This window comes from Salvia miltiorrhiza, chromosome 4, assembly GCF_028751815.1.
Source record: "Salvia miltiorrhiza cultivar Shanhuang (shh) chromosome 4, IMPLAD_Smil_shh, whole genome shotgun sequence".
Taxonomy (NCBI): domain Eukaryota; kingdom Viridiplantae; phylum Streptophyta; class Magnoliopsida; order Lamiales; family Lamiaceae; genus Salvia; species Salvia miltiorrhiza.
Window position 1 is genome coordinate 50,993,421 of NC_080390.1, and position 26,505 is coordinate 51,019,925.

General features: G+C 38.8%; 5 protein-coding genes across 8 annotated transcripts; 3 read left to right on the forward strand and 2 right to left on the reverse strand.

Moving 5' to 3' along the window:
• The first annotated feature begins 215 nt into the window (after nt 1-215).
• LOC131020343 (uncharacterized) lies at nt 216-902 on the forward strand. The gene is made up of 2 exons (XM_057949094.1): nt 216-353; nt 431-902. The coding sequence occupies exons 1-2, from the start codon at nt 235-237 to the stop codon at nt 885-887; spliced, it is 576 nt and encodes a 191-aa protein (XP_057805077.1). The 5' UTR covers nt 216-234; the 3' UTR covers nt 888-902.
• Nucleotides 903-1,411: 509 nt separating this feature from the next.
• LOC131020344 (uncharacterized) lies at nt 1,412-2,551 on the reverse strand. The gene is made up of 4 exons (XM_057949095.1): nt 2,422-2,551; nt 2,217-2,348; nt 1,976-2,140; nt 1,412-1,894 (listed from the first exon to the last, which is right to left on the reverse strand). The coding sequence occupies exons 1-4, from the start codon at nt 2,527-2,529 to the stop codon at nt 1,454-1,456; spliced, it is 846 nt and encodes a 281-aa protein (XP_057805078.1). The 5' UTR covers nt 2,530-2,551; the 3' UTR covers nt 1,412-1,453.
• A 6,957-nt stretch (nt 2,552-9,508) lies between these two features.
• LOC131020345 (uncharacterized) lies at nt 9,509-11,580 on the forward strand. The gene has a single exon (XM_057949096.1). It carries the CDS (start codon nt 9,798-9,800, stop codon nt 11,502-11,504), a length of 1,707 nt encoding a protein of 568 aa, XP_057805079.1. The 5' UTR covers nt 9,509-9,797; the 3' UTR covers nt 11,505-11,580.
• A 41-nt stretch (nt 11,581-11,621) lies between these two features.
• On the reverse strand, nt 11,622-16,284 carry LOC131020346 (uncharacterized). Of its 3 annotated transcripts, none has more exons than XM_057949101.1 (4): nt 16,156-16,284; nt 12,467-13,419; nt 11,933-12,005; nt 11,622-11,799 (listed from the first exon to the last, which is right to left on the reverse strand). In XM_057949101.1, exons 2-4 carry the CDS (start codon nt 13,337-13,339, stop codon nt 11,762-11,764), a joined length of 984 nt encoding a protein of 327 aa, XP_057805084.1. In that variant the 5' UTR covers nt 13,340-13,419; nt 16,156-16,284; the 3' UTR covers nt 11,622-11,761. The 3 variants fall into 3 exon arrangements, with proteins under 3 accessions (XP_057805084.1, XP_057805083.1, XP_057805080.1); XM_057949100.1 differs by having other exon boundaries at nt 12,467-13,422; nt 16,156-16,267; XM_057949097.1 differs by lacking the exon at nt 16,156-16,284 and having other exon boundaries at nt 12,467-13,688.
• Nucleotides 16,285-17,141: 857 nt separating this feature from the next.
• Nucleotides 17,142-22,349, forward strand: LOC131020347 (cell division control protein 6 homolog B-like). Of its 2 annotated transcripts, none has more exons than XM_057949102.1 (17): nt 17,142-17,405; nt 17,605-17,707; nt 17,833-18,056; nt 18,477-18,551; nt 18,620-18,723; nt 18,898-19,004; nt 19,090-19,149; nt 19,840-19,913; nt 20,258-20,308; nt 20,461-20,510; nt 20,696-20,795; nt 20,965-21,054; nt 21,243-21,305; nt 21,386-21,481; nt 21,588-21,677; nt 21,759-21,865; nt 21,965-22,349. In XM_057949102.1, exons 1-16 carry the CDS (start codon nt 17,223-17,225, stop codon nt 21,789-21,791), a joined length of 1,503 nt encoding a protein of 500 aa, XP_057805085.1. In that variant the 5' UTR covers nt 17,142-17,222; the 3' UTR covers nt 21,792-21,865; nt 21,965-22,349. The 2 variants fall into 2 exon arrangements, with proteins under 2 accessions (XP_057805085.1, XP_057805086.1); XM_057949103.1 differs by having other exon boundaries at nt 17,143-17,405; nt 17,836-18,056.
• Nucleotides 22,350-26,505: the final 4,156 nt, after the last annotated feature.

Consider the following 26,505-nt stretch of genomic DNA (forward strand, 5'->3'; position numbering starts at 1 on the left):
CTGGGGGATTCCAGTCCTCGATTTTGATGATGCGCCGGCATTAGGTTGGGAGGATTGTAACGTATTGGAGAGCGGGATATTATCAGTGGGGGCTCTATTCCGGTCGAAGGATGATTTGGCAATCGCTGTTGGCCTGTACCATATGGAGAATCACGTGGAGTACGCCGTGCATCGTTCCAGTACGACCCGTTCGAAGCGGGTCAGCAATTGGCCGTTCGAGGGACGACGACGCACATGTTTAGTGTTGAGGATGATCATGCATTCTACATTGTCGATCTCGAGAATCGGACTTGTAGTTGTGCTCAGTTCGACCTGGATGACATTCCGTGTCGTCATGCTTGTGCCGCTATTAGGTATCTCATTTATTACAAATTTTGCATATTGAAGTAATTTTTTGTAAATTTATCTTTTTATCTTTGCATTTTATTAGGCGTGCAGGACTGCAAGTCACGGATTTTGTTGGAGGATATTTCAAACAATCCGTGCTGTTGGCCACATATATGGAGCGTATTGTTCCCGTTCCACATCCTACGTATTGGAATGTGCCCGATGAGATATCAGCCTATGTTGTGAAACCCCCGGATATCACGGTCCATGCGGGACGACCGAAGTTGAGTAGGGCTCGTTCAGCAGTTGAGGGTCCTCCTAATTCGGCTCCTCCTACTTCGGGTACTCCTAATTCTCGACCTCAAGTATGCTCACGTTGCAAGGGTGGAGGTCACAATGCCCGGAGATGCAAAGCGCAAGTGGGACCATTGGACTTGAACGTGCCAGTGGAGGGTGTCGAGCAACCACCCGATGCACGAAGGCGACAAAAGAAGAAATGCGGAATTTGTAGGAGTGGAACACACACTAGGAATGCATGTCCTCAAAATGTTGGGTTGTGAGTGATTCTGGATACAGAGTCAGATTTGGTTTTGATTAAGTGGAACACACACTAGGAATGCATGTCCTCGATTTGATCTTGAAAATGAATTTGGTTGTTTGATTGTTGTTTGAACATTGAATTTGTTGTTGCTACATGTTGATTTGGCTTTCAAATTCAAAAAACAGGTGTTTTTGGGCTGAAAATCGGTGGCCTGCCCTCTGTACACGGTTAGACCCTAACCGTGTACACCTTGGGACCAACCGTGTACGCAACCGTGTAGCGATGAACACGCAGCCCTGCAGCCGTGTGCTGTACACGCTTTCGAGTTCTTCCGTGCACGGTTGCGTACACGGTTGGTCCCAAGGTGTACACGGTTAGGGTCTAACCGTGTACAAAGTCCATTTAGCCCTTGTTCACCCCAAAAACACCAACAAGTCATAAAATCAACCGTATTTTAACAACCAACAACCATGCCAAACACAAAAACAGCAAACCACCAAACATAAGCACAAATCAAAAAACAAAACAACAGCAAATCAAGTGTATTTTAACAGACATTCGTTTTAAACACAAAAAAAATGTTCATCAACTGAAATGAATAGGGGGAGGATCCGTACACAACTCCCATATCCTAATAGCTATAATTTGTCGAAACTTTTGTATCTGTGCGGGTGTCCTCAGCTGCTCACGTGTTGGTGCGCCACAAATCAAACGATCCAGATAAGCACATGCAAACACACCACAACTTACACTATCTTCTTGGATGAATTGCTCTCTGATTGGCATAATGACGACATTCATAGGCATATCTGGAGCGGCAACATACCTCACGGGATTGTGTGCATAATAACCCACAGTGTGCAGCAATTTATTCATCAGGCGAGTGATTGGCTTCATTGCATTTTGTCGACGCTTTCGTGTACCTTCCACATGTACCAGTGAGTCATACACTCTCACCTCCCATGCGGAGATAGATATAACCACAGTACACCAATGACTCTTATCGAGATTGCACATAGCAAAAATCTGCAACACAATATGAAAAATATTTAGAAACGTTACGTATTTCAGTTAAAAAATTCCAAAATATGTTTATATTGTACTTACCTCTTTCGCTTCCAACCAAGGCCATGTATGGCCTGAATCAGTTCCATGAAACATGGCGATCAGCTTTTCGGGCACCACCCACTCCTCGTATCCGTGTCGATCCTGAATGTTGTCCCAATCTGGCTCATCCGGATGCAACGACCTGAACTCTCTGGAAAGGGTCTCCTACAATCACAGATTCATGATTAATTTATAGGTAGTTGTATATACATAAACAGAAATTATTCTGTCAAAAACTTACATAAAAATCCAGAAAAGCTATCGGCGTCCTCTCCCGTGTCACGCCTGCAACGAGCCTCGTCTCTCCCCGAGCTATCCACTGCTGATTTTGACGGAGCCGTCGGAGAGCCTTCAGATTCCAGAGGTCTAATATCTGCTTAAAAAAATCATGATTAGTTATGTACACTGCAAATCTTAAGAAACACAGTACAATCAAATTATTATACCTCCCCGTCCAACTCCTCGCGAGGATTCAGAATCTTGTGGAATAGATCCTGGGACATCACCCAACCCGTCTCGATCACTTGCACATAAGTACCCGGCGGCGATCTCATAAACGCCTTGAAGCCCCGCTTCTTCGCCTTCACCAGGGCCTTACCATACGGCAAGGCCGGGTCAATAACCAATTGAGGCCTCTCTCTAGCACCCGCCTCCTCCTCTGACGACGTCCAGGAAAAATTCAGATCATCACTTACATCCCCCGCCTTAGGCGCAGGGGTCTCTGGACTATGGTACCCAGCCGATGGCCCTGGGCGATTACTGTGACGTGAGGCGGATCACCTCAAAGATGTCTGCCTCTCACCATGATGTGAGGCTGATCGCCTCATAGATGCCTCCCTCTCACTGTGACGTGAGGCAGATCGCCGCTGACTCGCAGGGGGTGGATCCTCTCCACGCTCTGAGCGTCTCTGACTGCCACGAGGCGGATCCATGTCTCCAACTGAGTGCCTATGGCTAACATGATGCGGATCCTCACGCTCTGATCGCCTAGGACTAGGAATGTGAGATGTAGACCGTCTGCGACTGGGTATCGGCTGGTTGTACTCCTCACTCCCATGTCTATGACGACTGGCATGGCTGGATGATGATCTATGCCTCCTCGAAGAAGAACGTCTCCCAAAGATGTCCTTCACAGCGGCTATGACCTTCTTCGTAATTTTGGCGACCAGTCCATGCTCAGAGTCGTCGTCTACAAGCTCGCGCCGTATCTCGCGCCGCATCTCTGGGACCACAGTCCGGATCTGCTCCTGTGTGATACGGGCAATCAGGTCATCATCGCGTCGCCTCCAATAATCCCCATCTCGGTCTGCCTGAGGCTCGCGATCATCCAACTCCTCTGACCTGCGCCGCTTCGACGGGCTGCCAGCCGGCTCCTCATACGTCTGCCTATGTCGCTCGACATGGACAGGGACAGGCTGCTTCTCACGAGCCCTCTCTGCTCGTGAGCTACTCCTCGGGACAGGGACAGGCTGCTTCTCACGAGCCCTATCTGCTCGTGAGCTACTCCTCTGCACAGGAGGAGGCCTAACAGGAGGAGGCGGTTCCGGTACAAGTGGCTCTGTCAAGCCGGCATATTTCCCTCCAGGATGGAATCGTACAGAAAAAGGGTCGGGAAGCCTCAGAGTCTGCAAATACCATGAATCATGCTCCTCCTCGACCGGTTCGAGTGTCTGGTGACACTCGCCCTGCACAAAGATGAATCGATCATTTTTCATTATTCGTTAATCATAACATAATAAAAGGATTGAAACTGTAAAAAAATAATAATAATTACCTCATCAACATCAAAAAAGTGGGCGAAGTCAGAAGCCGACTTCCAAGTCGTCCAGTTGACCAATCGTGGCATCTGGAAGCTCGAGTCACGAGCCCCACACGCGCGGCCCAACCTCGGAATGGCCTCGTACGACCAAATCTGTAATGCCCATATGGGCCCATAGAAGTGGTACGTCCTCCTAATACCTGTAATCTCCGAGGGATGCTTCTTCAACACACTCATCCCATGGCACAAAATCTGGAATGAGTAAGAGCCCCACGGGAAGTCGATCCATTTCTGATAGTCCTCTACCAGTGCCCACACCCACTCGTGCACGTGTTTATAATCCCGACAAAAGACGAGATCATACGCCACGAGAATATTGCCCACCCTCAAATAATCCTCGGCAATATTGCCCATACTGCGATTAACGAACCGCTTTCGCAGATCCTTCACTTCCAACTTCTTGCCTTTAAAAACTCGGTGCCATAGACTCTGCTTCCCAACACGGTGATCCACATTAGGATCAAAATGCTGCGGGGATGGCCCGAAGCACAACCCCGTCACCAGACAATACTCCATAGCACCGAATCGAATGTCGTGTCCACCAATGTGGAACCACTTCTCCCACGGTCCGAATGCTTGGTCATACAACTCCCGTGCAAGAAGATGGTGCAGTGCGGCATTCGCACTATCCTGCCTCTTCAACTGAAGTAAATGCCCAAACGGACCTTTCTTAAATTGTTCAAGACACCCGTAATGCGTCAGACATGTCTCCACTTCCTTCAGTGTCTTGTCCTTGATGTAGTGATTGATACGTGCGGCATAACCTTGCATGCACGGACGTAACCAAGCATGCCTCGGAGGCTGCAATTAATTCAAAATGATGATCAATATCAAAAAATATCAACCGTGTACAGATTCTAGACCAACCGTGTACAACCGTGTATAACCGTGTACGGATACCCTAACCGTGTACGGTTGTACACGGTTGTACACGATTAAATCGTGTACAAAAAATACCTCTATACGTCTAAAATACACAATTAGGGCATATTACATGATTTAAAATCAACCGTGTACGATTTTAGAGAAACCGTGTACAACCGTGTATGGATGAGCAAACCGTGTACGGCTGTACACGGTTAAATCGTGTACGACAAATACCTTTATAAGTTAAAAATACACAATTAAGGCATATTACATCAATTAATCCTAACCGTGTAACATAATTGTCTAACCGTGTACAACCGTGTACTGAAGAACCGTACACGGTTGTACACGGTTGTTCAAAATAATTTCCAGATTCCAAATTTCGCAAATTACCAACATAATTGTCTAAAACATGCTACAACCGTGTACCTAATAATCAAATTTAACAATACAAAACACATAAACTCAAATTTTGACAAATATAGGCCACGGTTACTTACCGGATTCGGCATCGGGTATTGTTCGCTCCTCCTTGATGTACTCGGGCGACTTTCTCGTTGTGCCTCTTCCCCATCGTAATCTGATTCCGTTGAACTCATAGTGGCTTGAGTTTATGGAGTGCACGGTGGGCTTGAGTTTCTTAGAGAGAGAGAGGCGTGTATGGAGTGTATGGAGTGCACGGTCCTTAAGGTTTTTGTGTCTCTTTTTTTTTTTGAATTTGGAAGCTGAATAATAGAAGAGAGAGAGAGAGCCGTGTATAGTGCACGGTCTTCTCAATATTTGCATAAGATTCTTTTTTTTGGGGAATGATTTGAAACAAGATTCTTGTTTGACCACTTTTCAGCCGATCCTCACGATTCATGCTTCCAAATCGTGTACATGCAAGAAAAGAAACCCTAAACCCTAAAAGATATACTATCAGATCACGATTTTGGAGAGAGAGAGAGAGAGACATAATAAGACAAATCGTGATAATGATAGAAGATTCTATCAGCCACGTTTTTTATTGTTTAAAGAAAACAAAATTTTTAAATAAATCAAAGATTTGGTGGGGACCATTAAGAATGTGCTACAAAACTTATTTATTTATGGAGTGTGATACAAAACTTATTTATTTTATTCAAAGGGCTAGATAAAAATCTCACCCATTATTTAATCTCTCTCTCCTTCGTATAAATCTTATCTCACCGCTAATAATATTTAATTTATTTTTAATTTTTAAAATTTCACTACTTTTAATATTAATTATAAAGAGTTTGGCAATTAAAATCACGAACTATTTCAAATTTATAATTTTAATGTGATTTTTAAAGTGTGACGAATTAAATTACCATCTTTTCAATTTTTGTAATTTCGACCACCCAAATTTTTTCCAGTCACCGAAGTGTTGAATTGAAGCTTACGGAGATTAGTAAAGACGATGTCATTTTTGGTGAGATCTAAAGGACGTCGTTTCATACAATTTCAATTAAAAATTTCTTCAATTTATAAAAGGATCATATGATTCATATCCTATATTTGCATCATAATTTTCAATATTTAGTAGTTTTTTTGCAAACGGCATCATAACATAAATATTACGTAGAGAACTCCAACTTAATAATACGACGACCGGAAAAAATTGGGGTGATGACATTACAAGAATTGAAAATGTGATGATTTAATTTGCAACACTTCAAAAGTCACGTTAAAATTGCAAATTCGAAAAAATTACCCACTAACCAACAAATAAGTAAAATAAGGGGGGTTTTAATTAATGTAATTAACCTCTTACTTATCTCTAATTATTTCTAAAAAAAGAAATACACCACTTTCGTTGGTACAACTCAAAAAAGAATACACGCTACTTTCGTTGGGACAGAGGGAGTATGATATTTTATGATTTGAATATAAATACAAGTACTTTTTTTATTCGATTAATTTTTCAAAACCATGATATTTTGATTCGGTAATTGAAAATATTCGATTATAAGGTTGAGTTATAGTACAAACTCATTTACGTAAAAACTAAAACTTTGCACTATAAGATAACTGCTCAAGTGGCAAAGTTAAGACATTTAAATATTCTTCTTTGTGAGAGGTTTTGAGTTCAATCCCGCCTGCGTGCGGCGTATTATTTCTCTTTCGTAATAATAAATTATCCTGTAATTATGCTTCCTCTAAGATTCAAACCTAAGATCACGAAATTGCATGTACTTTATAGATTAAATATATTGTATGAGTGGTAATCAATTGTCCTGTAATTATGCTCTCTCTAAAATTGAACCTATGATCACCAAAGTGCATGTACTTTATATGTTAAGGACAATAGGTTTGTAGTTTGTAGGAGTGGTAATAAATTATCATGTAATTATGCTCTTTCTAAAATTCAAACCTAAAATCACAAAAATGCAGATACTTTATAGGTCAAGGACAAGTGGTTTGTAGTTTATCCGATAATATTTACTCAATAAAAAGGAATATGGGAAAAATAATAATCAAAACTTAAATATAACACTTTGATTCTAAATTTTTGAATTTGTTGATAATATTAGGTAAATGTATTGTATGTGAGCTTCATATTATGACGATGAAGCGCAGTCTGTTGGTAAGACGCTTCCCCTCCAACCAATAGGTCGGGGGTTCGAGTTACCCTAGGAGCTAGAGCGTGAGTGGGTTTTTTCCTTTTTTGGTTGTAACAAATTTTTAAAAAATAAAAAATAAAAAAATTATTTAAAATATTATTTTATAAATATTTCCTTCAAAATTACGAATCGAATATATTTGAATTGAATCAAATATTATGACATTCCAATTCAAATATTCAATATGTATTGTTTATAATATAATTTAGAAAAATTTAGCAAATCAATGTGAGAATCAAATACAAATCGCAAATAAAATTTGAAAAATATTCGAATACCGATTCAAATATATAAGTATTTTACAAATTCAAATCGAACACAATAGTTTCAATTCAATTTGCTTACATCCGTAGTGGGGGAAATGTATTTTGATTTTTTTTTTTACAGATTTCAAATTTTTAAATAAAATTTGAATTTTAAATTATACTAGTAAATATTAAAATAAAAAAAAGGATATTTTGGTAAGAATGTTATAATTAATGTGATTTTATTTTGAAACAATAGGGCCAAATGGCCCTATTCAACATACAACATCAAATTTTGTCCACCATTTGAAAAAACATAAATTTTAGCCATTTTTTGTATGTCATGACTATTCTACCCTTCTCTCTCTTTCCTCTCTCTTTCTCATCTCCCTCTCTCTCTCCAGCGGCTGCGCTATCTCCTCTCTCCTTCTCATCTCCCTCTCTCTTTCTCCAGCGGCTACGCGGCAGCGGCGCCGAGCAGAAGTCACCGGAGCAGATCTGATCGCAGCGGCGGTGCCAAGCAGATCTGATCGCAGCGGCGGAGCTGATCTGATCGCAGCGGCGCCGAGCAGAAGTCAGCGGCAGAATTCGTCGGAGTAGAGGATGAGGCGGCGGCGGTGGAGGAGATCCGATCCTCTGAAACGCGTGGAGGAGGGATTGGTCAGGTGGCGGATGATGAGGCGGCGGCGGCGGCAGATCAGATCTGTGCTGCACGTATGGAACTTATGGCACTATTAGTGCCATAAGTGCACACTTCCCCCTAGGGTTTAGATGTTCCATTTAGGGTTTAGATGTTCCATTTAGGGTTTAAATGATGTTGTTGTTTCTGTATTTGTGCTGCACGTATGGCACTTATGGCACTATTAGTGCCATAAGTGCCCAAATGATCATTTTACTTAGTTTTATTTTGAATTTTCGTTGGCACTTATGGCACTATTAGTACCATAAGTGCCAAAATGACTATTTTACTTGGTTTTATTTTGGATTTCCGATGGCACTTATGGCACAGTGCCATAAGTGCCATCTTGGCACTTATGGCACTAATAGTGCCATAAGTGCCTAACCCGACCCGGCACGCGACCCGCGTGCCTGATCCTACCCAGTCCGCCTCATTAAGGGCAAAAACGTCCAAATCAATAAAAATGGCCAAAATTTGTGTTTTTTCAATGTGTGGCCATAAATTGTGTTTTATGCTTCATTTTGGCTACTTCAAAATTTTACTCATTTATTTTTGTGGTTATCATTAGTCTTTGCTTAACCAAAATGATTATTTTAATATTATGATGTTTTTTAGGAATACTATTTTGTTTTTGGGTTGGCTTCAACTATGCTATACACACTCACCAAATTATAGCAAAGTACAATAAGAAATAACAGAATATAAAGTGAATCTTCTTTTTCTCTTCTTGCGAAAATGTGATTTTAGTAGTGAGAAATACTGTAGCCTATTGCTTCCATTTTATCCAAGTACATAAGAACACTCATTTTCAGTACAACATAATGATGCAGTATGTCAGATTAATGAATATATCTCATATATATACTTTGATGGATTATAAGGAAAAGAGACGGATATATCAAATATCATATCACATTCATTGGTAACATTTCAAACTATAGCTCATAGCTCAAAGTGTTCGACGCTCTTAAGCTTATCACTACTTGATTCAAACAGTGTTTCATCAGAACTTCCCCTATCCAGGGCCGGCCCTGGGCCTAGGCCAGGGGTGCAGCCGCCTAGGGCCCAGGGCAAAATAGGGCCCCCAAAATTTTTTTTTATGTAATTATTATGTAGGAATAAAAAAAATTTCATATATGTATTGGGCCTCCAAATATAAAAAGAACTACATTAACACTAGTCCAAACTAGGCCCACAACCACCTTTCTTCTTTTCCAATTCCACACGTTTCCTCCCTTTCCTCTTTTTTATTTTTTGACTTTGCCTCCTTTTCTCTTAATCAACATTTCCTTCTTCCCAGTTCCCGCAACTCCCTACTCCCAACGTCTCTTTTGCAATTCCAAAGGAAAAGAAATTAAGGAAAAGGCAGCCCACCGAGGCACCGACCAGAAAATTGTTTTGCTTGTAACTCCCTACTCCCAACGTCACTTTCTTGCACCGGCCACCGGCGGCGACCACCGAAAAAAGGCGGCCCACCGGTCACCACTGTCCACTGCTCTGGCAGTTTATTTCCCTTTATTTTCCAGGTGCCATTGTTCCCTTTAACTCTTATAGTGTTATATTATTTGATATCAATTGTAATATCAATATGTTGCCAAGAAAACATTTATCAGGAAGTGAAAAAAGAAAAAAAAGAAAAAGAGATTATGATATAAGGAAATCACAACAAGGAGCTCTTGATAAATTTGTTTTGAAAAAGGATGGTTCTTCTTCTCATGACAATTTGAATCCATCAAATGAAAATTTAGACAATGAGGAAAATAAAATTGATGATTCTATTGACCATAATTTTGTGCCAAATGTGTCTAATATTGAAGAAGAAGAAGAAATTGTTACTCTTACTAAAGAAAAAGAGACTATTCCTCCTATTGATATCTATGATCCTAGAAATTGGAATAATCTTGATACCAAAGCAATAGACATTTTAGTTGAAAAAGGCCCTATAAGAGAATTGAATTGTGAGTTTCCCTTAGATAAAAATTCTAGACATTTTTCATATGCATATTATTCTAGAAAGCTTAGCAATGGTGAGACTAGTGATAGAAAATGGTTGGTTTATTGCAAATATGTTGATAAAGTATATTGTTTTTGTTGTAAGTTGTTCAAATCTATTAGTAATGTGAGTTTGTTGGCAAATGAAGGATTAAATGATTGGAAACATATTAGCCAAAGACTCCAACAACATGAACTTAGTGTTGAACATATGTCTAATATGAAGACTTGGAATGAATTGAGAATGAGATTGAATACAAATGAAACCATTGATAAATATGTGCAAGATGAAATTATGAAAGAGAAAGAGCGTTGGAGACAAGTTTTACATAGAATATTTTCTGTTGTGAAATGTCTAGCTAAACATAATCTTGCCTTTCGTGGTTCCAATGAAAAATTATATCAAGATAGCAATGGTAATTTTTTGGGATTGATTGAAATGATTGCAGAATTTGATGTGATAATGCAAGACCATGTTAGACGGATTCAAGATCGTGAAATTCATTATCATTACCTTGGGCATAAAATTCAAAATGAATTTATTTCTCTTTTGGCTGAAAGTGTTAAAAGCTCTATTATTAAGATCATTAAAAAGGCCAAATATTTTTCAATAATACTTGATTGTACTCCTGATGTGAGTCATCAAGAACAAATGACTATTATAGTTAGATGTGTGAATATGTCTGATAATAAAACTAAAATTGAGGAGTTCTTTTTAGAGTTTTTAAAAGTTGATGATACAACTGGATTGGGACTTTTTAATGAACTGCAAAATGTGTTGAAGTCCCTTGATCTTAATGTTGATGATGTGAGGGGTCAGGGTTATGATAATGGTTCCAATATGAAAGGAAAACATCAAGGTGTTCAAAAACGATTTCTTGAAATAAATCCTAGAGCTTTATATATGCCTTGTGCTTGCCATAGTCTTAATCTTACTCTTGGTGATATGGCACATTCTTGTGTTAAAGCTATTTCATTTTTTGGAGTTATTCAACGCATATATTCATTGTTTTCGGGTTCTGCCATTGAGATTCTTACATTTGTCAAATCTGCAGATTGCTATCCGAATGTGTCGATTGCTTATAGAATTTTATTAACTGTTCCTGTGACTGTAGCATCTGCCGAAAGAAGCTTTTCAAAGCTTAAATTAATAAAAACCTATCTGAGGTCATCAATGTCGCAAGAAAGGTTGAACGGTTTGGCAATTTTGGCTATTGAGAAAGATATGTTAGAACATATTAACATTGATGTAATTATTAATGATTTTGCATCTGCAAAAGCTCGAAGAAATCGCTTTTTATGATATTGACATTTTTATATGTATTTATTATATAAAGGGCCCTTTTATCTTATTTTGCCTAGGGCCCCTTAAATGTCAGGAACGGGGCTGCCCCTATCCCCCCCCCCACACACAAAAGGATGAAACCTGCGCAATTGAAGTTCCATTACTACTTTGGCGATGCCCTGCAAAGATTTCTCCATTTATCTTTGAGGTCCATCGTAGTACGGCCATCTAGGAAAACAGTAGCACCATGTGCCAAAATTTTCTTCCATGGAATTTTACAATCGTGACGAGTACAGAATATACGCATTCCCTCCTGATACAGAGAGACCACGAAACTATGGTTGAGAGGGGAACAAGATTCCACGTAAAACAGTCTCTCAAACTAGAGGGATACAAGCTCACTAAGTCAATCAGGCTAATGAAATAATACTAGTAATATGTTTTACCTTCAATTTCTCTTCTTCTGCAGCTGTCCACGAGACCTTTTTCCGCCTTAATTGGGGAATGTCTGGATATGTGCTGAAGGTGAAGTGAAGATGATGATAATTAATATCACTTCAACTATGTTTCTTGTGGGAAGTGGAAACATAAAATCTGACTTTTCAGGTGCTGTGAGAGTACAAAATCCAGCCCTTCGTTTCATGAATGTATAATCAATCATGTTATTATCACTGCGACTGCTTTTTCCACAAAGCAAAAAATGTACACAAGACTGCACATTCAGACGGAAGCCTAAAAAATGATAATGATATGGTGACCCGAAAGTAATTGTTTCTTATGAGGAATCCAAACATAATATTGCAGGACACCTCATAGATTTCAATTAGTAAGATTTATGTTATACCATGCGTTGTTTCAACCCTCAACAATCATTTCATTCATGGAAGCTGAGTTTCTCTGGATAAATAATATGGAGATGAAAAAATTAGAAGGCAAGCAATTGCAGCACATTATTATTATATCCAAGACTAAAAACTTACTATTCCCTTTTGTGCTTTTGAACTCTCATGGACTTTCTCCTCAGTTCTTTGTCGGCCGGATGCATTTTCACCCTTGGTCGCATCTACAGTTTCTCCCCTAGAAGGGGAATGGTCACCAGAGCTTAATGTTGAACAACCTGCCTCCTGAAATTCCAATTTTCGTCTACGCTTCTGATTGTTGATATGTTTACTGTTATCTTGGTTGTTCGGGTCAATACTTATATATACGCTATCATTATGTTCTGAGCGATGTTGCTTACTCCTATAAGATCTGCAAGGTTGTTTCTTCAATTCTTTTCTGGCTTCCAAGCAAACAAAGGTTACAAAATCCTTTTGAGTCAAAGAGACCTTTTTCTTAATGTACATGTACTCCGAGAGTGCTTGAGAATATGCACAAAATGGACATTGAAATTCCCCCCTAGTACTGAAACTCATATGAGAATCCGAGCAGCTCTCATGAACCACCAGCCGGCAGGAATTAGTACTACTACAGACCTTTAATTCCCCGCCTTTATTACATTTCACACAGACATTTAGGTCTTTGCAATCAACAGAACCTTGGATAAATGAACACTGAGAGCTCAAAAATGCAAGCTTCTTTGTTGCAATATCAGTCCTCTCATTAAGACACCCATTACTATCACCAGAAACAACAACATCTTCAGCATCGTCAAGATCTATAACATTTCTATGAATTTCTTGCTCAAACCCATCCTTGCATCCGCTAGACGTGTTTCTTTCAAGGAAACATGCACTTTCACCTGCATTTCCATTTTCAGGGTCTTGCTTAGAACGATGCATCTCTTTGTCATGACCTAGAAGCCCCTTTGAAGAAGTAAACTCGACATCTCCAGGAGGTCCGGTTTGCCCCATGCTCCCAAGACAAGTTTTGTTTCCTGAACTGTACCCTAAAACTTCACTTACTTCATCAACTCCTCTACATACATCTGTGACTGCTAGAATATTCAGATCACTGCGATTAGTTGCCAAGCAATATCGGTTGTTTTTGCTCAGATCATCACAACCAATGTACATTTCTTCTTCTCTTTCACTTTGCGCATTATCTTTACCATGTGGATCAAATGTATCCCTCTCTGTCTCTTCAGTAGATTTCAGGTCACATGAGCTTTCCTCGTCATTCTGTGCTTCTCTAATCTCACATTGCCCATGTTCATGGTCATACTTTCATTTGGCAGTTCGGTGTGACAGTGAAGAAGCTGGATCTTTCCTTCTACATCACCTTGTTTTACATGAAGCTCAAATCTATTAAAGTCTTTGGAAGATCTGAGGCTACATAATCCTTCCTTGTCACCTTTTGCTTCTCTAATGTCTATTTGTTGTACATGTTCATCACGAAATTTATCATTTGGCATTTCAGTGTCACAATGAGGAGCTTGATTTTCACAATGCAAAACTTCCTTAGCACCACCTATATCCTTCAAAGAAGTACTTTCATTATTACCATCCTCCGAAGGTCCATCTTTTCCAGTTCGTTGAAAGTTGATAGTTCTTTTCAAGACGCATCTCTCTGTTTTGCTGTATTGACCAATGATAACTGATGTATCTACCGGGGTGTCTAGTTACAACGGAAGATGATAAATTCCTACCCAAGTCCTGTTTGCAATAGATGATGCCATTCTCATACTTGTTGGATAGTTCTTTATGGCCTCATTACCAACTTTGGATATGATCCGGACCTTACCTGACTTACCGCTTGACATTTTACTGGTAGAACATCCCTTCTGTTTATCTCTGTGCATGAGGTAACTGCTATTCTTTACAGCTGAACAGCCTGAACATATCAACTGACAGTTGTCCTCACTAATATGAGAATTTGAATTGGTTCCCTCAAATCTGTGAATAACGTCATCAGGTTTATCACCTTTCACTCCACTCACAGATGGATTTACAAATGGCAAACCACTTTGTTCTTTGAGGGATGCTATAAAAGAATGGCCACCTTTAAGAATTGCATCTTTCAACTATAATACAGGAAAGGCAGGGAATATTAGAACAAGCAAGAAGAAACCACCCATTACTTTATGCTTTAAAGTGTGTGAGAGTCAAAGAGAATAAGTAACTTGTTGTAGAGCATGTTTATCCAAAGTAGATCTTTTAAGTGCTATGAAGGACTGGACATCCCATTTCCACATCTCTGGGTCAGCTGCCTTCAGATTTGATGCAGGTGTCTGTCAATATCACATTAAGTTTCAGAACTGGTCAGCACTCTCTGGAGATGAAATTTCAGAATTGGATTCTCTCAATAACATGAAGATTAAAAACTGTGCACATCAATTACCTCAAGTAATATCTGTTGAAGGACATTTTCACAACTCTCAGATTGATCGAGTGCAATTTTTGGACTTGAAGAAGAAGTTACAGAATTGGATTGAGCTCCCAGAGAAAGAAAACTCTCCAAGATTCTGAACGAAACCAGTTCTCTAGCAATTCTACCAAGATCATTGGATGGCAACTTCTCAAGCAAATCTGTGGTACCATTTACACAAAATTCCCAAGTATCAGAACAATGGACCATCAAAACCATTAACAATATTTTCCTAAACAAGATAAAAGGCCTTGTTAGTTACCAAATAGAAGAGAAACATCAATTTGGTTAGACAACACTAGTGTCTCAATGACCCAGATACCAGGAAGAAGTGTTGTTGATAGGCGAAAATCCATCATGGTGGCTTGAAACCTTCATATATAGCGATTCACCACTGTAGTCTGTTATTTTAAAAGCTGTTTAGTAGAAGTCAATTGAAGGACAACATATCAGATGCATTCAAACTGAATCATTTAACAAGCAACATACAGAATAGAGATGCTTGAGAAGTTCACAGACATGAAAGCATTCAAATGAAGTTGTCAAGCAATGTGGTCATTAGAATGTGAAAGTGGCTGCTGCCATGTATCACTAACAATCATTACGCAACCTGGAAAAAATGGACTATCATGTTTGACCGTCCCCTGATTGACAAATAACTAAGATTATGACGCCAAGCATCTGTGACAACCAAAGTCTAGTAAAAGTGAAATTCACTCTGTGTATAGTAAAGAGATATCTGCACAGATCACAACATATATCAACCTGGAAATCAAATTACATAAGAACTGAAGCCAACGACTAAATATCTAGGGAATATATAATTTCGTCAAAAATCACAATAGGTGCATGGAATAAACAATGTCCAATTATAGATACAGCAAACTTATCAAAATTATCGAGCATTAATAAAAAAGGTACTCCATTACTCATTCGGCTATGCAGATCACTAGACCTTAACCCATTCCCCAAACGACTCCACGTATTGTGAGGCCAAACAAATCACAAGCATAATGACGATTGTAAACAAACATTTAATTACGTATTATTTAGTCTATTTTGCGAAATTTAATGCCGAATTTTCTTTCAAAAGGAGCTCCAAAGACATCATTTCGTTCATAGTTTGAGTTTTGATCCTCCAATTTCGCAACAGAACCAAACACAGTGCCCAAACAAGCACGCGCGCGTACACTCTTCGTAAATGTTTTAGACTCGAGTTCAAGTCCATTTTCACAACTACGATAACACAAACTAATCTCTCTCTCGCTCTCTTCTGAGCGCGCACACTGCGGCGAAGCATACACAGACAGTGATACACATAAATTTATGTATGAGCGTTTTTTATATTGTGGCAGAGACATACGGGGAGGAAACGAGCGGCTTTCGAGGATTTGACTGTGGATTCATCTCCAGCTTCGTCTTCGTTTAGCGTCTGGAATAGTGAGTGATTGTATCTGCTGCCCCTCACTCTCTTGGAGAGTAGTTAGTTTATGATCTAATTGGATATTTACCTAAAACTAGTACGCCCGCTCGTGCGATGCACGACTAATATTAAAAGTGAGTGATATTTTAAATAAATAAATATACATATTAAATGTAAGTAAATATAATTGATATTGTGTATAAATATAAAAATCATCAAATATCAAAAGCAAGTAAATGATAATGAGTATCATTATGTATCATATAATATTCTAAGATTTACTCCTATAAATTTATACAAATCTAAATATCACCTTTAAAATATACTTTTAAGCTAAAGAGTTCTAAAATGAACAAATTATAAGTTTAATCTTTTTAGTCGCATAAATATTAAAAATGATGTCTAATAAAAATACTATAAAAATAAAATTAAATTAATAAAGAAAAGGGAATGAAATAGGGAAAAGATATAACCGTGAAATTCAAAAGAATGGATTTAGGAGAGAGAAGATGATAGATGAGAGAGGAGAGAGAAAAAGAAATAAATTTATGACTTTAAATGATAATAACTTATTTATTTTAAATTTATTTTTTGTAATTTTACATCAAATTAAAGATCTTTTCGTTATCTTTAGTTTAACATCCATATTGAATATATTTTTATGAATTAAAATTGATGATTTTTAAAAAAGAAGCAAAATTGAAAAAGAAAGATGAAGAAAGAGAAAATTTGATGGGAAAAAGTTTACGTTAAACTGGTGTTTTATATATTATATAGATATTGTGATAAAAATTCCAACTAAATAAATATCCTACCCAACCTACTCGGGTGGGACCCGGAGACACCCGCCCCGCAACTCTAATGCTTTCCCGCCAATCCTCATTTCCCGCCGTATTGAGCATTTGTACACTACCATATAAACTAATCTCAGCCCCAACAACCTCACTCTCAATTTCTTCAACCTTTTTTCCATTTATACAGCTTCCGGCAGCAATCCCAAAACAGATATGCCGGCCTTCGCAGCTCGCCGTCAATCACTGTCGTCAGATCCGACCTATGAGACCAGAGTTGCCATTACACCTAGGAAAAGCCGTCTGAGATCCGATTCGGATGCTGCAATCGGATCGCCGCTGCGTAAATCTCCTCGTTTGTGCAAAGAAGGCGGCCCTAATAGTTCCCCGAAGATTGATGTGAGCATTCTCACTCTGTAAATCTTGATGTTATCTACAGTTGTCCGGATTTTGTAATTTGATGGGAGATGTTATATTTTGTTTTTAAAACCAAAGTATTTTTGGCTGCTGGTATATTAGCTGTTTTTAAGATGATCTCGAGGCCAAATATGATCAGTTAGTCTTAAATTTTACTTTGGATTTTCACCAATTACGACAGGTGATCCGAAAATGCCTGAAATCATCATTGAATTTGAGTGGATCGCCTCAGGAAAAGCGATTATATGAGAATTTTGTCGAGAGACAGACTTGGGATCCAAGAGGTTAGTATTCATTATTAGGAGATGGTGTTCTATAAGTATATATACAGGTGTTTCAGATAATGATTATGCACGAATCATGATTTGTTTCGGATTGGTTAGTCCTTACATGGTTATATATTTGCTAGCAGAGGAGACGCAACTAAGAGCTGTTAATGAGGCATTGCATGTATCAACTGCCCCAACGAATGTTGTCTGCCGCGAAAATGAGCAGAACCGAATCTTGGATTTCTGCAAGAAATGCGTCAAGGAAGAGAAGGCTGGAAGTCTGTATGTCTGTGGGTGCCCGGGAACTGGGAAGACATTGTCGATGAAAAAAGTACAAGTGATGCTTGTCGATTGGGCAAATAAGGTATCATTCTTCGTTGCTGCATCTAAAATTGGTTTTTCTTAGTGACATAGCATATTTGGATAGCATGATATTCAATTTGTCATAAGTTTGCCCATTTTCATTATTTCTTTGTCAATCCAATGGTTAACTCACGATTCTATAATTCACTGATGCTATCAATTATATGTCTATCTGAATTTTGGGTTGCCATGTAAAATTTTGAGTCGAGACTGGCAATTAAATGTGACTTTCCAATTAAAACATTGTTAGTTGCATGAATTAGGAACCTTAATCAGATTTTTCCTTTGATCTTGATTTGGGAAAGAAGTTGAGCTTAGGCACATTAGATCTCCCATTTGTGATCAATAGCATGCTTCTCCCATTATCCGGAGATTTCATCTTGTTAATAGTCACATGCATTTTCTTTTCTGTGGGAACCAGGAAGGTGTACAGCCTCCAGATATATTGTCCATCAATTGCACTTCTCTTGCAAACATGAGTGAGATTTTCAGCAAGGTATGTTGATGCCATGTATGTGTGAATTCAAACCAAGACCCCAGAGTTTTAACACCTTGCTCTTATAGATTCTTGGGCAAAATCATTCTGGGAAGAATTCTAGTCGTTCTACATCATCTTTGCAGCAGCTTCACAACTTGTACTCTCAACAACAACCTGGCATGAAGATGATGTGAGTGTCATGTGCCAATTTTCTTATTCATTAAGCTTAAGCATGACAGTTCCCATTTGTACAGCTTATTTCTCAGTTCTGTAAGTCTTTAGTTGCCATTAAGTAGGAGAGACATTCAAGTTTTCTGAATGCTATTGTTTCTTAACTCACTCAATACTTCAATAATGGTTACAGATTGGTTATAGCTGATGAACTGGATTATTTGATTACCAAAGACCGAGCTGTCCTTCATGATCTTTTCATGCTAACAACTATGCCTTTTTCCAGGTGTATTTTGCTAGGTATGTTAAACAGACCTTTAAAGATGATGTCTTAAGGTTATTCACCCTGAGAGTTGTTTTTAATCTCTTTAACTTATGTATGCAGGGGTTGCTAATGCTATTGACTTGGCCGACAGGTTTATCCCAAAACTACAATCTTTAAATTGTGAGTGCTTGTTTTGAATCAGCTTATTTCTAGTATCTGCTAATTACATTCATTTTGGTGCTTCTGTTTTTTATCCCAAACTCTGAGAAAATAATTATCTCCTCATTTGGAGGTTCTAGTCCTACACCATATAATTATGAGGATCTACTGAAAATTATTTTCCAACCAGATTGTAAGACAAGAATGTTCTCCTTGTGCTTGAGAAGCTTTTCTGATCCCTACAACAATTCTTGAAAACACTCATTGTTGTTTGCTTTCCTCCTAAAGTTGTCTCAGGCTTGCAGAGTTTGAAATGAATGTTTATGTACTTGAAATCTACCCAAAACTTAAATGGATTTCCACTCCACCCAAATCTGTCAAAGAATATTCAAAATGAGACTGGTAAATTTAAATCTACTAGAGAAACAACCACCAATGATATAACATTGATCCTCAATCCTTCAATTCAAATGTAATCTAAAGGGTTTTCTGCAGTATTACGTTTATCCAGTTTACTGGTTTCCCAATTCTTCTAACCTCATTATTTAAGAGTATACCTCATCGCAGATTTAGCTTACATTTGAATTTTTGGCTGTGCTACTGTATTTAGTGTTATGCTTCTTAGCACAGTTTCCTCTCTCTTTTGAACGTACTTTCTACAGAGTTTTCTAGATATCCCAGCTTTTGGTTGATGTAAATAATGTTTTCTAGGTAAACCTATGGTCATAACCTTTTGTGCCTACTCCAAGGATCAGATTATCAACATTCTTCAAGAAAGACTAAGGGTAAGCATAGAAAGACATTACTGGATGTCATACATACAGGAGTAACATACTTTTGAATGCTGAAGGCAAATCTAAAACATTAGATGACCTACTGGGATCAAGTTGATTGAAGGCTCCTGTACAAATCAGTTCCTGGCATACCCTTATTTTAAGTATATCTAAGCAAATAAAGAGGGAAGCAGATAAAGAACTGGAAGGTTAAAGATCACGAAATATATAAAGAACATTCTAGCTTTATCTCATCACAATGCATATAAATAAGTATTCTCTGATATCGAATAGTTAACAATTTGTTTTGCTTGGGTAAATATTATGTCACTCTAACATAACTGCAATTTTGACAGGCACTTCCCTATACTGTTTTCCAGCCACAAGCACTGGAACTCTGTGCCAGGGTGAGCTCAATTTCTTTTCCTCTGGAACATTAAAACATGTGGTTCTGTTTTCAGTCTCTCTCTTCAGATTTCTTGCTCCTTTATCGGTGTTAATAAGGGTCAGTTTGACATGTCTTATAAATATTCTGAATGATGTTTTTCTATTTCTGCAGAAAGTTGCTGCAGCATCTGGAGATATGAGAAAGGCTCTTGCAGTGTGCAGGTTGATATTTTTACACTTATGTTTGCATACCCATTTGTATGTTAGGCTCAACTGATTCCAAACTAGAGTAGTTGCCATACTTTTAGGTCCCTTAGGAAAATGGGTTAAGTTACTACTAAGACCATGTGTGTGTTGGTCCACATTGAACCTGCAATAACAAGAACTGATCAATGTATACTTTTCAGGAGTGCGATTGAAATGCTAATAGGTGACTCTGTGTTATCATCATTAGATGAGACTCAAGATCAACAAAAGCCTGCTGCAAATGGTACGATGTCTAATCAAGTAAGTAACACGATAAACAAAATTATCTACTTACTTTTCTCATTTCTACCCACAATGTTCTATTATGAAACTTAGTGTTTTAAAATTTGTTTTGAAACTTCTCTTCATTTCATATATGCACTGTGAAGATTTCAATTATGCCTTTTTAAAGGTTTGGGAACTTTTGTAGGTAAGAATCGATCATGTTGCTGCTGCATTATCAAAGGTGTATAAATCGCCAGTAGTAGACATAATTATATCTCTGCCCCAACATCAACAGGTAGGATAAATTTGCAACATGGTGGGATTTTTTCACGATGGCATACTTTATGTAGTTAAATAGTTGATCTAAAGTCAATTCTCTTTCAATCTTTTGATTCAAAGTAATCACCAGTCTTATGAGTAATGAACAATTTACACTTTTCTCTATATGTCCATATGCTTTGTTAATGAAAACTATTTCCCCAGATCATACTCTGCTCAGCTGTGAAGCTTTTTCGAGGGGGAAAGAAGGACACAACTCTTGGAGAGGTATGCTTTCCATCAAATTTTGGAACCAATATTAACATTTCTAACGTTGGGACTAAATGCCACTCTTTATATTGCTGCAGTTGAATAAATATTACGTGGATGTTTGTAAATCGACTTCAATCCCTCCAGTTGGCATCTTGGAACTTTCAAGCATGTGCAGGGTGCTAGACGACCAGGTAAAACTTATTATTCATGATCATGCAAACACAAACATCTACAGTACTATGTATGGAATATTACAAACGCTCTTTTCTCATGGAAATAAAATATTTCAAATTGCAGGGAATTCTTAAACTTGGACAATCACGAGAAGATAAGCTAAGAAGAGTGACATTAAAGGTTGATGGAGCAGACATTGTTTTTGCACTGCAGGTACTCTACTATGCCAATTTTCGTGTGTGTGAGTAATATTTCCTCAAGTTCTATATTTGATTGCGATAACGTTGGGAACAGGGAATCCGATTCTTCCGGAACTGTCTGCAGTGATTATTTGGAGAAGAGTTGTGATCCTTTGATGGTTATTGTGAGGCCAATTTTCTGCATGAAACCAAATCAAGGAGGTAAAGTTAGTAAACCTCATTCTTATTAATACACTTTTTGGTTGCATTTATCATCATTTTATTAACATAAATTATCTCTCTCTCTATGAACATGTATAGGCAAAACAACACATGCAGCACCTACGTTGCTCAAGTTGCTCCATTGTTGGCATTGTTGCAGTTGGAAAAATCGGGATGTATCATCTCTGTGCTCAGTAGAAATACTCAACTGTTATGAATGAATATAAAGACATACTGCTTGAAGCGAATGAGCTTATATGGCATGTTTGTGCAAGTAAACACAATGAAGAATATGAAATGGCAAGAAGCAAGGAAAACCATACACTGTAATGTGTCTAAGACTCTAAAACTGTAAATTATTTTGACATTTCTGATAGTGAAGATAGAAAATGTGTGATTCTTCAGCAGTCCATTGATATTGAGATGCATTTGGCTGCGGTTTCTTACAAGTATTGTCGATAAGAATTCAGTCATTTTTTGTTTTTTTGAGGGGCAGTCATTTTTTGTTTTATGAATATATTTCCATTTTTCTGGAAGAGGCATACAAACTTAATTCAGTTTCTATTGTTTATATCGATTCACTGACTTGAGCGTCGGATGCCCTTTTATCGACACCTCCACCGGTGCTCATCGGAGGGCTCTAACGTTGCTTACTGTTTCAGGTTGCTAAGTGCTCGTCGATACAGACGTCGGAGGCCCTTCTATTAATTCATTACTTTTATTAGATAATTTTTTAGATGGATATATTTATTTATAAGCCTTATCAATAGCTATAGATATAAAGTATTCTTTATAGATTTGGGTGAAAAATAAATGTATATTAAAATAAATTTATATTTTATAAATATAATAATAAATATATAACATGGGTAAAATAGAAAATTCACAAATTGTGCCTTAGACTGCATTAGGCTCTTTTTCTATTAGTATAGATATAGATATAGATATAGATATAGATATAGATATAGATTTTTGGCCATATTTGTTTATTTATTTACTTGGTGAGGAATTGCAAACTATTTATGAATACTTATAAAGGTAATTATTGTTAGGAAATTAGACGCAACTAATTCCGCCCGGGATCTAGTGTGACGCAATATTTTGGATATCGACCGATATGAAACGAGAAAAATAAATGACACCGATATTTTTAACGTGGTTCGGCCAAACTGCCTACGTCCACGGACCCACACCAATATATTAGAGAATCTCAAAAGGAGGAGTACAACAAAATTACCACACTGTATTTTGTATCTGCCTACGCAGAGGCTATCTCTCAACTCACTTTTATCACTCGTGTATAACTTCCACACTGAAGTTTTCTCTCACAAGATTTTTCTCTCTCTCTCTTTCTCTATCTCTCTCTAGCAGAAAGCTTTGATGGTTGTTTGGTGTGTTTGGCAAGTGCTGCGGAGGAGATTATTTATAGTGAAGGAATTGGAGGTGGTAGGTGAGATGTGGTTGGTGAGAGGTGGTTGGTGAGAGGTGGTTGGTGACACCCATAAAAGAAAGCTGCCACCTTTGACTAACAATCTCCCACTTGAAGACTGATTTCAATCTGTCTTCACACCTCGATCAACGCAGCAGCCTTTCTGTCTTTGTCATTCTAGCAAACCAATTGAAGCTGAGCACAACTTCAATTTATCAATGGTTACTGCCTTTGTAAGCATGTCGGCTGGATTTTGAGCTCCTTGGATCTTTTCAAGTATTAACACCTCATCCTCCAACAGAGATCTGATGAAATGATAACGAAGTCCAATATGTTTCGTTCTAGAATGAAATGCTGAATTCTTTGCCAGATGTATCGCACTCTGACTATCGCTGTGCAAGACATTCTTTGTCTGATCAAAACCCAATTCTGCCAACAACCCTTGTAACCAGATCATTTCTTTGCTAGCCTCGGTGATTGCCACGTACTCTGCTTCTGTAGTGGATAAAGCAACAATCTTTTGTATCTGCGAGATCCAACTAACAGCAGTCGTGCCAACAGTAAAGACATAACCGGTAGTGCTTCTCCTGCGATCTACCTCACCGGCAAAATCTGCATCTACAAAACCTTGTAGTGCTACATCACCTCGTCGAAAACACAAGCATCTATCAGTAGATCCACGTAGATATCTCAATATCCACTTTACTGCTTCCCAATGCTGCTTTCCTGGATTTGCCATAAATCTGCTCACAACTCCCACTGCATGAGCGATATCTGGTCTAGTACAGACCATGGCATACATCAGACTTCCAATGGCTGAGGCGTAAGGAATTTTAGCCATGAAGTCTCTTTCCTCCTTAGTCTTTGGAGAGTGCTCTTTGGATAGGCGGAAATGGTTAGCTAATGCTGAGCTAACCGGTTTAGCACTGCTCATGTTGAATCTTTGCAAGATTCGATTGACGTAGTTGGCCTGAGACAACTGCAAAACACCTTTTTGCTTGTCTCTGTAAATTCTCATCCCGAGAATTTGCTTTGCTTCTCCTAAGTCCTTCATCTCGAACTCCGCTGAAAGCTGCCTTTTCAACTTCTTGATTTCGTTCAAGTCTGAGCCGGCTACTAACATGTCATCAACATAAAGTAGCAAGATGATATAGCTGGACTCGAACCTCTTGAAGTAACAACAATGGTCAGCATTGCACTTCATGTAGCCATTTTTCTGCATGAATCCATCAAACTTCTTGTACCATTGCTTCGGAGCTTGCTTCAAGCCATACAGGCTCTTTTTCAACTTGCACACCAGCTTCTCCTTTCCTTTGACAGAGAATCCATCTGGTTGTTGCATGTATATTTCCTCCTCTAAGTCACCATTGAGGAAAGCAGTTTTCACATCTAACTGCTCTAGATGCAAGTCCTCCGTTGCGACAATACTCAGGACCGACCGGATTGTTGTCAACTTTACAACCGGAGCAAAGATATCTGTGTAGTCAATTCCTTCTTCCTGTTGGAAACCTTTGACTACCAATCTTGCCTTATATCGCTTTGAACCATCATGTTCTTCTTTGATTCTGTACACCCATTTGTTGTGTAGAGCTTTCTTTCCTTTGGGCAACTCAACTAGTTCCCACGTCATATTAGAGATAAGAGATTTTATCTCTTCTTTCATTGCAAGCTCCCACTTGACAGAATCTCCGACTTGACATGCTTCTTCATAGAATTCAGGTTCACCAGCATCGGTCAGTAACATCTGATTCATGTACTTCCTGTTTGGAACATGAGGTCGAGATGACCTCCTGGGTATTGGAGTTGGAGCTGGAACTGGAGACTGTGGTGGATCAGCCTCAGAGTTGGGCTCTTCTGTCTGCAAACTTTCATCTGTTTGCTTCGATGTACTGCACTCTTCAGTATCATCTGGATCAACGTATGTTGGATCGTCACTTGTTGTGTCGGTGGACTGCACTGCATTCCTGTCCTTGTACATCACATTTTCATTGAATATGACATTCCTGCTTCGAATGACCTTCCTGTTTTTGTCATCCCAAAAACGGTACCCGAACTCATCTCCACCATATCCAATGAAAGTACATTTTAGTGATTTGGAGTCGAGCTTACTCCTGGCATTATCACTAATGTGTACATACGCGACACAACCAAATACTTTCAAGTTTAATTTCTTTGCCGCTCCAAACTTCCTCAGGTATTCTGTACTCCAATGGTACAGATGGCCCATGGTTAACGAGATATGCCGTTGTGTTGACAGCTTCTGCCCAAAATTGTGTTGGCAGTCCTGCATGTATCCTCATGCTCCTAGCTCTTTCTGTCAACGTCCGGTTCATGCGTTCTGCAACTCCATTTTGTTGTGGTGTCCCTGGCAACGTCCTTTCTAACTTGATGCCATCCTGGTAACAAAATTTCTTGAACGCCATATCTTCGTATTCTCCACCATTATCGGATCTCAACTTCTTTATCCGTAAGCCAGTTTCATTTTCCACCATGGCCTTCCACTTCTTGAACGCCTCGAACACCTCTGACTTGTGTCTCAAGAAGTAAACCCACACCTTTCTCGAGTGGTCATCGATGAAAGTCACAAAGTAAGACTTTCCGCCATTGGATGAAACTGCTGCTGGGCCCCAAACATCTGTGTGGACTAACTCAAGCTTTACTTGCTTCGGAGTTCTACCACTGGTATTGAAACTCACCCTCTTCTGCTTCCCGTAGATACAACTTTCGCAAAAGTCTATATCAACAGACTGAAGCTCTAGTAGTTTCCCTTTCGAATGCATATACTTGAGCCCTTTCTGGATCATGTGCCCAAGTCTTTGGTGCCACAAATTTGCATTCTTCTTGCTATCAGCAACTGCAATTGTCACACACGCATTCATCGTTGTGTATAGGCTTCCAGTATCCTTGCCACGTGCAAGAATCATTGCGCCCTTAGTGATTTTCCAATAATCACCTGAGAAGTGTGTATCACATCCTTCTCTTGACAATTGCTTGACGGAGATCAAGTTCTTCCTCAACTCTGGAATGTGTCTCACGTCCTTCAATTTCCATACAGATCCATTGAGTTTGATCTATACTTCTCCTATGCCCACCACGCTGCATGGGTGATCATCTCCGAGATATACTTCTCCGAAATTTCCCGACATGTAATTTATGAAGGAATTTCGATTCGAGGTGGCATGGAAAGATGCTCCAGAGTCTATGACCCAAT